The following is a 15,607-nucleotide window of genomic DNA, read 5'->3' on the forward strand; positions in this document are numbered from 1 at the left end:
CCCCCCCACCCTCCTCCTCCTCCTCTCTGTTTGCTCATTGATGCTCTGAAGGGATGCTTTTCTCATATGGGTCCTATATTTTGACCATTTTACCAACAAAAACAGAGACACATAAGGCACTGTGCGCTAACCAGAGAAAATCACTGGGCTCCATGTCTCTGGTATCCTTCCTGCTCTGCCTCAGAGAGCTCCTAGAACCCATCCTGGTGTGTGTTCCTAGGTGTGTTCCTAGTTGTGTGTTCCTAGGTGTGTGTTCCTAGGTGTGTTCCTAGGCATTCACCTGCCTACTTACCTGGAGTGAGCATGGACCCCACTCTTTCCCAAATAACCACTCTGGGGTCTCAATTCAGGGTGGTTATTGATTTGATCAGTGGTGATGTCTGTTTATTTTTACCCTGGACTGATCACACATATTTCAGTGCTTGTATTGCACTAGCTCAAAGACGGCTCAACTCCAAACACGATCATCGATCAGTACACGGTAAAAAAAAAAAAGGTTCATCCAGAGCCATGGATGTATGCGTGGTCCCCTGTTCCCTCGTGTTGTATTCTGTCCCCTAGTTCACTCTTCTTGGCGCCCGTGCTTTTGGGGTTGACCTCTGACCCCCTGATGTCTGGCCCTCCTCAGTAACGGCTCAGGAACATCAGAGGACCTGTTCTGGAAGCTGGACGCCCTGCAGACCTTCATCCGGGACCTCCACTGGCCGGAGGAGGAGTTTGGGAAGCACCTGGAGAGCAGGCTGAAGCTGATGTCCAGCGACATGATCGAGTCCTGCATCAAACGGTGAGCCGCACGCTGGCCCCCATGTGGAGCCACAAGCCTTACGATCCATCACACCAACGTTTCCTGTGTCTGCTGTGTAATCATGCGGCGATGCCCGTCACGGAAACACCCGGACTAGCGCGTGGGATCTCTCCGCAGGACGAGGGTGGCCTTCGAGGCGAAGCTGCAGAAGAGCAGCCGGACTACTGACTTCCGCGTGCCTCAGTCCATCTGCACCATGTTCAACGTGATGGTGGACGCCAAGGCCCAGTCTGCCAAACTGTGTGCCATGGAGCTGGGCCAGGAGGTATGGTGTTCCCCTCTTCTGTCTGTCCTCACCAGCCACACGCCACGGGGCTGAGAGAGAGAGAGAGAGAGAGAGAGAGAGAGAGAGGGGGATAGAGAGAGAGGGAGAGAAATAGAGAGAGAGGGGGGGGGGAGAGAGAGAGGGAGAGACAGGGAGAGAGAGGGAGAGAGAGAGAAAGAGAGAGAGAGAGAGAGAGAGAGAGAGAGAGAGAGAGAGAGAGAGAGAGAGAGAGAGAGAGAGAGAGAGAGAGAGAGAGAGAGAGAGAGAGAGAGAGAGAGAGAGGGGGGCGATAGAAAGAGAGAGAAATAGAGAGAGGGGGGGGGAGTGAGGGAGAGAGAGAGGGATACAGAGAGGGAGAGACAGGGAGAGAGAGGGAGAGAGAGAGAAAGGGAGAGAGAGAGGGAGAGAGATAGGGAGAGAGAGGGAGAGATAGAGACTGGTGTTCTCCTCTTCTGTCTGTCCTCACCAGCCACATGCCACAGGGCTGAGCCCCGCGCTCATGCCCACAGTCCACACGCTGCTTCCCTGATGGTCTGCAACCAGATTTCAAGAGGGATATGCAATTGCAATGATATTGTCAGTTTGTACAGTATTGTCACTGAGTGCTCTGAAGGATATTATGAGCCAGGGTACCCTGCAGTAGTTTCTCTGAAGAGGGATTTTTTTCTGAGCATGCTGCACTGTGCGTACACATCAATATCCATTCAGAATCATTGCCAGTTCTCTCTGGAAAAATATTGTTATTTTTTTGGTGGCATGGATTGAATTCAGCTCACTCCGAATCCACTGTGCTTGACTCCAGCCATTGTTGCTGTGTCAACCGTATCATTATGCTATATATTTTTTACATGTTATTCCTCACAGTACACGCACTTACATTAGTTTTACTGCCATCTGCTGCGATTGCCTTGTTTTCTAACTGGGCTTCTGACGTGTGTTTGCCGTGTTGCTTCACTGTCACCATGGTTCCTCTAGCTTTCTTTTGCTTCTTTTGTCTCTGTCTTGTGAAAGTTTGTTAGAGACTGGGTAAGTGTGGCTAACAATTCAATTGAAATCTCACCCCTGGTTCCCAAATGTATAATTAGCCCTTATTGCAGTTCCCCCCCCCCCCATCTTCCAACACTTGAATTGTTTTCATTTCATTAGCATATGTGTAGATGCTACTGAATATACATGGGGTTGGAAGTGAGAGTTCTCATATTTGAGGAATCTGAAGACTGATTCCAATTACCAGAGCTGAATTAATTATGAGAGGCCCCTTCACTGTACTACACCATGCATGTACATGCTGGGATAAAGAAATACACTGCATCACTGAAAAGCCCCCAGTTGAGATTCCTATCGGGGACTAATTATACTTCTTCGTACTGTAGCTGAAACAAAAAACATGTAGTATACCTAAAATACTGAGATTTTAGCCTACTAACACACTGACCTCTCGCAAGCCTTCCCCCACCTAACCTTCTCTGATTTGTGATCATGGTTGGGGTGCTGGACAGGTCTGACTTGTTTATTTCCTCACAGAGACAGTATCACTCCCAAATCGACAATCTGATTGAGGAAACAGTAAAGGAGATGACGACACTGCTGGTAGCAAAGGTACTGCAACGACAACTGACCTGACGCTACTGACTCACTGTCAGTGCATCAGGGTGAAGCTAAACATACGCCACTGCCATTTCCACAACCAGAGGAGAGCAACAACAGACTTGATCATTACCAATCATCATGTTGTCTAAGCAGACTATTAATTTGCTTTGTTTCAGTGACAAAGATGTATTTACCTTTTTGAATCTCACTATGAAAATCAACATGACTCACTTGATGTGGCGCGCGAGGTAATCATCAATACTGACTGCTCTCCCTGTCGCTCCTCTTGTTTGTCCTCCTCTCCGTCCTCCCGTCCTCAGTTTGTGGTCATCCTGGAGAGTGTCCTGGCCAAGCTGTCCAGATACGACGAGGGCACGCTCTTCTCCTCCTTCCTCTCTTTCACAGTAAGACAGCTCTGTTTCTCTCCCACCCAACCTTGAGGTTTACAGAATGCAATCACACATGCCCTGAGTGCTCTTAGTACACACATCCAGCAGTTACTCGCTTTCCACAAGTGTTCTGGATATTGTATGAGAAATCTGATTAGATTCAGAGTGCACTTTTACAGTTTTGTGTCCTGGTGGGACACTTTTACCTCTGCCACCGACTCATTCACTACACGGTTATTATGCAGCTTTTGCCGTGAAAAGTGGACACACAGTCAGACATCTAAGCCTTGCTTTTCCATCTGCTCTCTCTCCCCCCTTTATTTCAAGGTGAAAGCTGCCTCAAAATATGTGGACGTACCAGTAAGTGAGAATATAATATTCTATTATCTTCAATACCATGTGTGTGTGCGTGTGTGTGCGCATGCATACGTGTGTCATGTTGTCCTCCTTCCCAATGTTAAAATACAGTCCTCATTTTGACCAAAGACGGCAACCAACCGGACAGTCAAACACATAAACACACACTCACTCACACTCTCTCTCACACACACAGATCTTGATTCTTTCTGTGAAAACACACATTTCTCGCCATGATTTTCCTGTCAAAGTCTCACTTCCAGATGGTCGTCATATTTCATATTTGGGGGGGGGGGGGCTAGGGCACGCTAGCTGGGTCTGTTCTAAACACCACTTCTCAGGAGGAGCATTTAACTGCCAACGTGCCACTTTTTAAATGAAGGCCTTGTCAGTGGAATCAATATTTATCAGAGGGTGATTAAAGATTGACATGACATTGCTGGGCACAATTAGTTTGGAATTGAAAGAGGCAGATAGGACTGAAAATGAGAGTGGGAGAGTTACAGACAGAAACAAAGAGTTAGAGTTGCTCTTGTAACTGTATGGTCTTCTTAACCCCTGTGCTGCCTTCGGGTCACATGACCCGAAGGTTCACAACGAGCCATCGTTGTGTTGTGACAACTTTACCCAATACAAAAACAAATAAAAAGCATTTTCTTTTAACCTTCGCGATACGGGGGTGTGACACAGCCCGACGGTTAAAAGAAAATGCTTTTTTGTATGCGGTAAAGTTGGCGCAATACGACGGTGGGCCACAATGACTGATGGGTCAGAATGACCCGAAGATAACACAAGGGTTAAATGAATGTCCATTTCTTATTAGCAGGCATAAAAATCTGCTCCTCAGACAAGTAGTGTACCTCTGACGTTTCTGTTCCCTTTGCACATGCCCAGACTAGGACATCTGAATCTTAGCCAGCAACTGAGGAGTGACAGGAAGTTCCCCGAAAAAGACAGCCACAGCCAATGTGGACTAATGTTAGTGATAATGAAACACCTGACATAGAAACCTCTCACTCAGACAGTTTGTTAGCACTTGATTTGAATGTTGGGTCACATGTTTCGCTGCTAGACATGCAATAAAAGCCAGTGACGACCTGCGTCACATGAATCCTGTGGAACGCATGAAAACCTTCCTGATAGGCTCTTCCCGCAGGTTTCTCCAATGTCTGTAGATGATATCTCTTTTTGAAACATTCCTCCCTCCTCACTCTGTCTCTGCTTCTCTTTGTGTTGTTTGCTACAGAAGCCAGGGATGGACATTGCAGACGGCTATGTGACATTCATGCGCCACTCTCAGGACATGCTGCGTGATAAGGTCAATGAGGAGGTGTACATAGAAAGGTTATTTGATGTAAGTAAACCAGTGCTTCCCTGACATGTGATCCAGCAGTCGGCCCAGAGGGATAAGTCACATTTTAGAGCCCCTATACTGAAACTTCTCGTTTTCTCCTTCTTTCTCTTTCTGTTTCTTTCTGTCTCCCCCCCCCCTTTCTGAGCCTTGGCTTTCACAACTCTGCCTCTGCCCCAGCCTCTGCCCCGGCCTCTGCCCCAGCCTCTGCCCTGGCCTCTGCCTTCCCCTATGTTGTTTTCTTTGTTTCTATGTGTTTGTCTGAAACGTAGACAAATCTTGGGGAGGGATTATCTTAAGCAGTGTTCTCTCTTTGAGTCAGCAAACAAGAGTTAATCAATTAAAGGCAGCACAAAAGGTCCCCTGATTCCCTGCAAGGTGGCTTAATTCAATCTTTACTCCACCCCCCCCCTCTCACCCCCCCCCCCCCCCCCACACACACACACACACACACACACACATACTCACTAAGACTTTTGCTCTGGATGTACACATTGTTGAAAGCCAACTGAAAGGTTGAGGCCAGAGGTCAACAGAAGAGGGATATGGAGAGCTCAGGGTCGTGGTACATTCAGAGTGCCGGCAGAACACGGATTGGATTGACATTTTATACATCTGTTCCCTGTTCTTAGGTGGAATTCTTTTTCTCCTGCACGTTGCTAGCCAGATCCTCTGGTGTAGCCATAGTCTTACACAAACACATTATACACACATATATAATCGGGACACAGTTAACTGTCCACTCTATGGATTAATTCTGCATCTCAAACCTTACTTTAAACCTTTGTGGAACTGCTCCAGTAAATGAGGGTGTCTTCAGTAAATCTTTCCCTTAAGGAGCCTCTCTGACCTGGGCTTAAGACAGATTGAAAGGAAGAAAGAGACACACAGCATCACATGTCATGAACGCGGGAAGGAGTGAGGGTACATGTCGGGATGAAAAAAGAGAACACTGTCTTAAGGAAGCGCCAGGGACATGATGCAGGTTATATAATCCTTTGTGATGCATGTCAACCAACTGTCAGCTCTGCTTCTTCAGGCAAACACTTCTGATTGCTTGTGCCTGATTAGTTTGTGTGTGCGTGTGTTTGTTTCTGTGTGTGTGTGTGCGCGTGTGTGTGTGTGTTGGGGGGGTTCATCTAACTAGCGTGACTTTGCCTCCCCTCTCCTCTGACTCGTGGCAAGTGTCCACTTCTCTACCTTTGTTTCTCTCTGCTGCTTGTGACCTGCTGCTGTGCCATGTATCCTCTCCCTTGAGAAGAGAATTTCTGCTCTGATTACTGTAGAGGCCTCTCCTGCTGGACTTCTGTGTCACTCTCAATCTGCTCTGCCTCTGGCGATGCTGTGGCGTATGAAGGTGTCTCTCGCTACACTCCGCAACTCTCCTCTGCTGTGCTTTTCTTGTCACTTGCTCGGAAGGCGCGAGGCTTAGCTGCTGTTCTTCTGCTGCAGTGCTCTCTGATCCAGCAAGCGTTGGAGCACCTTTGGTTTTCGCATGTGCCAATTGTTCACTTCTATCAGTTTTTCTTCGTCATCTTTTTAATTGTCACCACATTGTATCGTTTTAAAATGAAACTTATCTCTCATGCCGAATTGTTTTAGCACATGTTCTTCCACCATGATTCAAATAATCTTCCTGTGTGCATCTACTAGCGTGGCCCATCTCCCTATCACTACTGGTCTCACTACAGTCTCACAGGCACTCCCACTGACCTACCTTCTTCTCAATACCCACCTTCCCCTTACTCCACCCCCACAGTAACTACAGGGACATTCCCCCCAAGTAGGGTGAAGTGCCTTGCCCAAGGACACAATGTCATTTTGTACGGCCGGGAATGAAACCGGCAACCTTCTGATTAATATCCCGATTGCCTAACCACTCAGCCATCTGTCCCCTCCACCTACCCCCTACTCAATACCCACCTACCCCTACTCCGTCCTCACCTACCCCCCGGCACCCAGCTCTACCTACCTAACACTTACCAGCACCTGGGTCTGAGTACAGAGGGTTGATTTATTTGGAAACCTCATTTTTAGGCACCCTCACTACATTGCCAAAGATAAGAGAAGCATAAACATGAGGTCTGGGCTAATTTATAAAAAGGTTGAATCGATAGCTAAGATTGATTGAAGTGAACAACTGAGTGAGAGTTAAGAAAGAAGAGGATTAATGTGTGTCAAAATCTTTTTTCAACAAAAAGATAATTATTTTTAATTATGAATATTACAAAAATATTTTACTTTTCCAAACACATCTGAAGGCACTCAGACATGTTGGTATTTTCTGTCATATAAATATAATATCACATATATACAGTAAATATAGGACAATAATATTTGACCCAGATCTGAGCGATGCCATAAAAACAGCATAAACAAGTAGTCACCAAAACTTAAACCAATCAATGAAGGTGGATTAAACACAAAAATACTATAATCATTGTTATCCCACCCATCCATACACCCAGATTCTGAGGATGTGTAGGTGATGAGATTTTAATCTTTTTTTTTTATCTTGATAAACACCAGTGATTTGTGAATATGACTAAATAGCATTACTGATGATTGAAAGAAGAATCCCTCTACAAACCACTCAAAGCATATTCAAATGACAAATGAAGTCTTTTGTTTCAGCCTACATGAACCCAACGGTCGTCGAGACAAAAAAATGAGGTCTAAAAGAGCTGTCTATGACCAGACTTCATTGATAGGAATGGTGTGAACAGACTTGCATGCCAGCCAGAGGACACGTGTGGTGTCTCAGAGAGATCCAGGTCAAGGTCAGAGGTCCAGTTCGAATCCACACAGTCAGTCCTGTTCCAAATCTGCAGGCTTATGGGACAATTGTTCCTCATGATGTCCTGTGTGAAGTGCAGGGTTTGGTCATAAAAAGTGTGTGCTAGAAAGTAAGTTCATCACCAGTAGTCCATAGGCTACCCAGTAGTTAATTATGGGCAAAGAAAGTCAGTGTCATAAGCAGATTACAATGACTTGTCCCAGTAATTTGAATATGCATCAGTAGGCCAGTGTTTGGCCTTGCTTGCTCTGTGACATGAGATTGACCATATGGCCCAAATGTTAATATTGTAAGTAAACAACAGTGCCCCATTGAATGAATTATGATTTGAGACATATTAACACGTGACTAAAACTCATGCTGAGACAAAGGTTGGAGGGCTGGGGGCCTTGTTAAAACATGTCTTAGTTTGACCCTTTACAGGCTCCGTTTCCAGGGATAGCTGATCTTGTTTCATGCACAAGGATTGGTGTATGTATTATTCTAAATTCCTGTGAAGGAGTATTATTTGTATAAGTAATGATTATTTTTGATTGTTAATTTTATATGACTAGAAGAGATTACAATAATGGGGGTTTTTCCCTCTCAAAGCACAGCCACCTAAGGAATGAATGTCAGAGTCAGACCGCTAAGTTTGTTACACTCTGGCGTGGCAAACAGAAAGACAAGGAAAAGGTTAGGCCAGGAACAGAGTTGGGGTGTGGAGGAGGAAAAATTAATTTGTTTTGCTCCCCCCCCTCCTTCTGTGGTGGTTCTTGAAAGAACAGCTGAAGAGATGAGGATTAAAACAGCTGTGCTTAACGTGGAAGGGGCTCATCGACTTAATGCGGGTGGCCCAGAGATCATTGATTAAAAAAGCCATCTCTTCAGCCATGGCCAAATCCAGCGCTGCACTGATACACTGTGGCCTCGTCCTGCTTTGCCTCCTCCTCTCACACCAACAGCCAGAATAGAGGGGGGGGGGGGTGCTGTCAGCAGGGGGCATGATGCCAGGCACTGGGTGAGGCTAGGCTCCCCAGGGTTGGGCTACAGATAGAGGGATTACACTAGTCAATTATACACTTAATCTGCCCTGCCTCGGGTGGATTAGGAGCCTGGCTCATTGATTGATTTGAAGTATTTCCGTTGACCTTGGGTAGTTATCAGATTCACAGCGAGATTGCACTTTGTGACGAAAGTTAAGGCGCTTTTAATCGCTGATTCTCTCTCTGTCACTGCAGCGCAGCAAACTGGTTCACCACTGGCCGGACCAGGGAGGGGGGCCAGGGGTGGGGAGGGGCCAGGGGCTAGAGGTACAAGAGGTTAGGCAAGATTGAGATTGGGATTTTGCACTGCTGTTGCTGTTGCTGCTGGCGTGTGCTGGTGGCAGGGGCGGCGGTGATGATGAGAATGAGACAGAATGAGTCACAGACCTGCTGTCATACCACTTCACTGTCCGGGACACTTAACCACTTTGCAGGCCTCGGTCACGAACTGCCACTCCAAGTGAACAGTTTAATCAACTTGAGCTTGTGTGGCACGAAAAGTTAACAGTGGCAGGCTGAGGCAAGCGGTGGCCAGGCCACCGACACCAACATCCACGAAGGAGAGTGAACCAGGATGAGATCTTGGGGAAGAACTGCAGCTGTCCTTGTCTGACTCCCACTCTCTCTAGCTGTGGCTGTTTGCTGTTGTGTGGCAGATTGATAGAATACTCACATCTAAGGAAAGTCTACAGAGTTGGGTCTGTTAAATAAGATAGGGTCAAACTGTTTTTTTCCCCAGTTAAAAAGCAATCATACAGGATGAAGTAACTCATTGGAATATGTCCTACTGCTTACGTTGCAATTTTTTATTATATACCATTCCTTTTGTTGGCCTTGAAGTCATGTTATTTACTTTTGACTTTAAAAGAGTCTTGGTCAATTGTATTTGTTGAAATGATCAACAAAAAGGGAATCAAACATGTTTACAGAATTCTGCCAGTGGAGTCATTAGAAAGACAAAGATATTTTGGTCCCATGAAAAGCCACGGAACATCGATATGAGCACAACACTGCCTCGATGTCCTCTTATTGTTTTTCATACCAGTTATTAATCTCTTTAAGTTGAAATAAACCAATTGTAGAAAGAGGCTTTAGACGGTCATGCGGGCCATAGAGAGTAGGTCACCCGAGAGAACGAGCAGGTATGGTTCTGGATGTTGACTCACAACGACTGTTCAAAACAAGTTAAAAAGGTTTCGCTTCCCTTTAATGAAGTCTGTAAGCAGCTTAGAGTCTTTATAATTACTGAGAGATCACTTTGTTTTCCCTCTGTCCAGCTTCACTGGGATCTTCCACAGTGAACCAAATCCCCCCGTGGCAGAGTGCAGCGCTCCAGGGCAGGGCTAGGGGAACATCATGGGGAGCGTCAGAAACAGACCAGGAACAACAAGACCAGGAAAAATGGGTGTTGGAAGGGGATGTTTTTCTGTTGTCGCTTAGGTTAGTGAGAGATTTTGAGGGTTATAGTGATTTGGCAACAGACACGTACGTGCGCACAAAAGCACTTACACAAACACTCTCTGTCTCTCTCTCACACACATATACACAGCCTACTCTCACACCTCATGAATGCATGTGAACACACTAATAAAGCCTCTGTCATCTGCTCCTTCATCTCTGGCTCCCTCTCTGTCTAAAGGGAGGTATGGTGGCATTTGTTTGATTAACTTGCCCCACAAAAGTGACAGCTGCTCGCTGGTGCATGTGGATGAGTGGCTCAGCGCGGGGCCCTCTTTGTACGTCTGTCAGCGCGGAGGCAGGGGGAGCAGGGTGAAAAGAGACAAATTGGTCCCAAAAGGCAGGCCATTCACCTTCCGTGGCCCCCCTGGGCCCCCCCCCCGCCCCTCCTTCCCATTCAGGTGCTCGGCGGGGCTTTCAAGTGCTTGCTGGCTTATTCCATTTTCGCTCCCCCTATAGAGGCTGAAGCCCACAAGTGGTTTACCCTTCTTTCTGCCTCCCTCAATCTGCTTCTAAGCGGCCCTTTGTGAGGAGAATGGCTCACTTTGCTCAGGCCCTGAGCTGGAGCTTTTTCACCACTGAGCTTTTTTGTCCCTTATTGTGTGTTTACTCAATGACGCAACGCAGACTATAATTCCAGCCGTTTAGTTCCTCACAACACGCTCTTTCCCTCCTTAGTTTTTTTCTCCTCCTCACCCTGTGTTTTTGTAATGTAGTCCCTTATTTGGACACTGTCATCAGTTAGCTGACACTCATGCGTGGAATGAGACTGGTGTTTTGTGACCGACTCAGACTGCCACTGAATATAGCTTGGATACGACTAAATGTGTTCCCTCTCGTTTCTATGATGCACATTTGCATCTGGCCTGTGTATGGGTGTATATGTGCATGGGGCCTGTGTATGGGTGTACATCCACACCGTGCATTGTTGGCCAGGAGCTCAATCACACCTCTTAAGAGGACTTATGCAGGCATCTTGGAGATGTAGTGCTAGCTGGACACACACAGGGAGAGTTTTGTTCCTCTCCTGGCTGCGCTGAGGCGTGTGAATCGTCATCCGGGGCTCCTCTTTGTACCAGTGACACAATCAAAACAGTTTGAAGTCCATAAGCTTGCTGAGACCGAAACTTTATTTCAATTCTGCTATTCAGAACTCCCCACCCCCAACACAGTACACATGTTTTTTTTTGTTTTTTTTTTCAAATAATAGAAAAGCTTGTTGACAGAAAGAGAGAGTTCTGGACAGAGAGTTGGCTGGATGGAAGGGTCCGTGGTGGTGTTGGTGTTAAAGAGCCTGGCGCAGCGTGGCAGGGCCGCGGTTCTGCCCATCAGTTTCCTGTCAAAGGAACTGCATCTGGGGGTCAGCACAGCAGCTCAGGCCTCCTGTTTTTAGAGGGGGGGGGGGGGGGGGGAGAGAGAGAGAGGTGCATAGCTGAGGGGGGGGGGGGTGTGGGGAGGTGGGGGGGGCCCGAGGGTCACCGGTGTGAGTTACTATGGTAATTGAGTTCCGTCATCAATGGGCCTCCTCTCATGAGCTATAAAGCACACAATAATAGGCCAGCGGTAGCGGTGAAAAGCAAGCAGGTAGGATTAGCCGGCCCCTTTGTCGTAAGTGCATAATGTCTTGTAGTCAGATTTAAAGACTTCTCAACCCTCGGGTCCTCTGCTCAGCCGCCCGCTGGGGGGCCTAATTTAGCTGCCCTGGCTGCCAGAGTGAGGCCTGCACTCTCTGGGGCAGGATAGCAGTACGGACAGCTCTTTTTAAAGCACTAACAAAGCCGTGCAGACACCCTGGCTGGGAGTGCAGGAGAAAGGTTGAGGCTTCGATCGGCCTACCAGTCCTTAATGGATTTTTGAGGATTGTTTTGTTTTTCATTTTGTGGGGGCTTCAGTGGCAACATGTTTTTTGTTGTTGTGTGGAGTGTGTGTTGGGTGTGAGGTGTGTGTAGGGGGGGATGTGTGCAGTATGTAACAGTCATATTTTATTTTGTTGTGTGTGTGCTTGTGCGCAGGCATGTGTGTGTGTGAAAGAGAGAGAGTATTAAAAAGGAAAAGTGGTGCATTATGGCTCTGTGAAACACAGCGGCCTTCTCTATCCTTTGGAAGTAAGCCTGTCACTTTGCATTAGCATCGCCGCAGCAACAATCATCATTCCATGCCTCCCGCTAATTGCAGACACAGCTGGGTCCCAGCAGGACATCTACTACACATTCGGCACCCTGCAACAACCAGCCCCAGTCTGTGGAGAGCTCTCACACATGCATGCTACACGGCCCTAACATAGCAATGAAATGAACACGCATTCAGTCACCGGCAAAGACACACTGCCTGGTGTAGACACCAAAACACACTTTGGAGAGACACAGACACAAAACCAGAGAAAACCGTGCAAGTGACCAGAATTTGAAAAAGATGAAGACATTTCCGACAACTCACTCTGGGACATTTTATTTATTTTTTTATTTTATTTTTTTACTCAATAAATACACATGAACAAAAGCTTACATTGGAACACAAGTTCTCAGTCTGTCACAAACACACACACATAGACATTAGCAGCAGCAAAGGCAGAAAGAGGCAGAGTCACAGGTTGCTTGTAATCCCCCTGTACCCCCCATGGAGGGGCCCGCCTCTCCTCTAGCATTCCTGCTTCTCCATGCTTTTTAGAGACAACACAAAGGCCCTAAGCCGACCCCTTACCAGCCCTCTGGCCCCGTCTTGTAGAAGAGAGGCACACACACACGTCAGGTGTGTGGACCCACAGAGGAAGCATGGTGCGTAAGTGTGTAAGTGTAGATGTGTGTGTGTGTGTTTTCCCCGGTGTGTCATTTTCAATCAGTGCGTGTGTGCGTGCGTGCCTTTGTCATCGCGTCTGCTTGTGGGGCACGTCTGGTGTTAGTGTCAGTTTTTTTTCTTATTAAGCCATGCCATTGTGAATTTAGTATAGTATACATGTTGTATAGGGAACAGGGGGCTGTGTATAAGTGCTGGTGTCAGGATGGGAAGGGTATGCAGATTTTGCACTGAATTCTGTTGGTTGCCCCCCTGCCAGGCGTTATGGCTTCCTGTAACATGTCAGATATGGGTGTGAACACAGGGTTCAAGGAGGGGTGTTGTGTGTGGCAGTGGGGGGAGGTAGGGGTGTAGGGGGGATGGTGTTGGGAGGGCAGGAGGTCGTTCTGCCTCCCAGCTCTCACTCCAAGGGGGATGGGACCTGCAGATGTTCATGTATGTTTGCCGGTTGGTGTCTGCGTCTCGGTGCCTCTTGGTGTGTGTTTCTGTGGAGGTTGGAGGATGGATGTGGGTGGGTGTGCGTACGTGTGTTGAAATCCCCCCTCCCCCCCCCCCTACATATATTTACAGTCCCTACCTACACACTTGCTTACAAGAATTGGATGTACACCCCCTCCCCTCCATCCACCCCTCCAACCCCCCAAATCCTCCTGAACCATCCGGACCCTTATCAGATGGAACTCGTTAGAATGTCACAGATTTGATCCCTGTCGGGTTATGGCATTATGTATTCAGAGCCATATTACGCTTGTTTTGGCTGTCAGCAAGTGCTAGTCCCCTGCTGATCCCGATCTAGCCTAAAAAAGAGAGCTGGGGTGTGTTCGTCTGTTCAGAGAGAGACTTTAGTCTTCCTAGAGGAACAAAGCGAGAGTGCCATCACTGTTCATTTGACAAGCCTGGCATCCAAGTCAGCCTCCAAGTTCCCTGCAGATAGACACAAGCATTTCACAACGCTTCACTTCTCATCTGAACGAAACATTGCGAGGATATCACGCTCTTTAGCAAGAGAGCTGGCTTTTAGGGGGTCGGAGGGAATCAAGCAGTGAAGGAGAGAGGCTGGAAGATGTCCGTGTGGCCGTGTGGCTCGGCAGATGAAGGTAGGTAGGTCAAGCTTGATGGTAGGGTCGTTGTGTGAAGGGGGGGTCAAAGGTTGTGTAGTCGGCATGAGAGGATAACGAGTGGGGAGGCACAGAAAGCAGACCATTTGGAGGGAAAGGTTCAGAGAGAGAGGGAAAAGCAGGGAGAGAGAGCAGCTAGTCACTCCAGGCCTGGCCTCCCGGTGGGGGGTCGTGCTCGGGGCGAGATCACATCCCTGCTGCCGTGGCGTTGCCTTCACAGGCACAGAGCAGCAGACACGGAGCTACTCACACCAGGTCACCACGGTGATTCACCCCGGAGAGCTTAGCGTGGTACTCTTACCCTGCTAAAACACTGTAGGGTGAATAACTAGGCCCTGTCCACCGTGGAAGTTCTGACCGGGAAAGACCCCATCAGATGATGTCCATTAGATTCTACTTGAACTGCTGGAGTCATTGTCTCCGTCATCTAGGTTCTCTGAGGGAAACTGAGATAAAACAGATATTGCGCTCTAGAATTAGTAAATTAGATAACATTGACATATATAATATTTATGGAAATATACTTATGCCAACAAGGCTAGTAGCAGAGCCAAAATGCCCAACATGTGATGCAAGTTCAATCTAGTTTAATTAAACAAACTCAGGGGTCACCCCTAGATAGTCTCTCCCCCCCCCTTCTCCCCTATCTCTCCTCTTCCCTCTCTCTCCTCTCTCCCCTGCTCTGACCGTTGAGTGGCAGTCTCATCTGATTAGTATCAGCCTGCTCTGATCATTACCAATCAATTAGACGGGAAATCCGACCGGCCTCACAGACAAACATCTCAAGCCTTGTGGCTAGCTGCTGTAACTGTAGCTAGCGATGAAGGACTCCAGTTCCCTGCCCTCAGAGAAAGACAGAGGGGGAGAGGGACAGAGAGAGAGAGAGAGAGAGAGAGAGAGAGAGAGAGAGAGAGAGAGAGAGAGAGAGAGAGAGAGAGAGGAACCAGGGGACATTTTGAAAGAGAGGGGGAATGCTGGAGATGTATGAAGACAGACAAGGAGAGAGCTATAGAGATGAAGACTGAAAGGAAGAGAATGTTATTATTAGGTCTGATTGTGGTTCAGGATGCCAACAACATGTTCCTTGGCAGAACACACAGGTTCTCTTTCAGAACACAAAATGATTAACTGATGCTTTCACGCACATTTTACAAGAAGTCTCCCAGATTCTCATGTCATTTAATCACTAGAATCAATCTAGGTAGGATTGATTCTCTTATTTTTCTGAACGGCTTTGTCAGTGGGACTGGTGTTGACGTGTGTGTGTGTGTGTGTAGGTGTGTATTGTGTGTGTGTCCTGTGACTGTGTGCCTAGCTGGAGAGCACTGTGTTTGTGTGTGTTCCAGCAATGGTACACCAGCACCATGAACCTGCTGGGGACCTGGCTCACTGACCGCATGGATCTTCAGCTCCACGTATACCAGCTCAAGATCCTCATTAGAGTGGTCAAGGTGAGAAGTTCCCTGAACACATGCCCCAGCACCACAGCACACAGTCTCAAAGGCAAGGACCTTCACATGTACCTGCAAGCCACACCCTAAACACACCCAACATCCGTTTTGCAGTTTATCAGTGGGTATAATACAGACAAGCTCAAACTCGATAATCAAGCTGCTGTCTGAAAACAATCTACATTCGAATCATTTTTCCTTGTCTGTG

General features: G+C 47.4%; 1 protein-coding gene across 9 annotated transcripts in view; it reads left to right on the top strand.

Moving 5' to 3' along the window:
* cadpsa (Ca2+-dependent activator protein for secretion a) overlaps positions 1–15,607 on the top strand; it is a 73,759-nt gene that overhangs the window by 56,770 nt on the left and 1,382 nt on the right. For all 9 annotated transcript variants that reach the window (XM_067244361.1, XM_067244622.1, XM_067244449.1 and 6 more), the window contains 7 exons: positions 629–784; positions 923–1,070; positions 2,595–2,669; positions 2,981–3,064; positions 3,377–3,409; positions 4,653–4,760; positions 15,295–15,399. In XM_067244361.1, coding sequence (XP_067100462.1) covers positions 629–784; positions 923–1,070; positions 2,595–2,669; positions 2,981–3,064; positions 3,377–3,409; positions 4,653–4,760; positions 15,295–15,399 — 709 coding nt within the window. The remainder of the gene's footprint in view (positions 1–628; positions 785–922; positions 1,071–2,594; positions 2,670–2,980; positions 3,065–3,376; positions 3,410–4,652; positions 4,761–15,294; positions 15,400–15,607) is intronic.

The sequence above is a fragment of the Osmerus mordax genome, chromosome 1, assembly GCF_038355195.1.
Source record: "Osmerus mordax isolate fOsmMor3 chromosome 1, fOsmMor3.pri, whole genome shotgun sequence".
NCBI classification, from domain to species: domain Eukaryota; kingdom Metazoa; phylum Chordata; class Actinopteri; order Osmeriformes; family Osmeridae; genus Osmerus; species Osmerus mordax.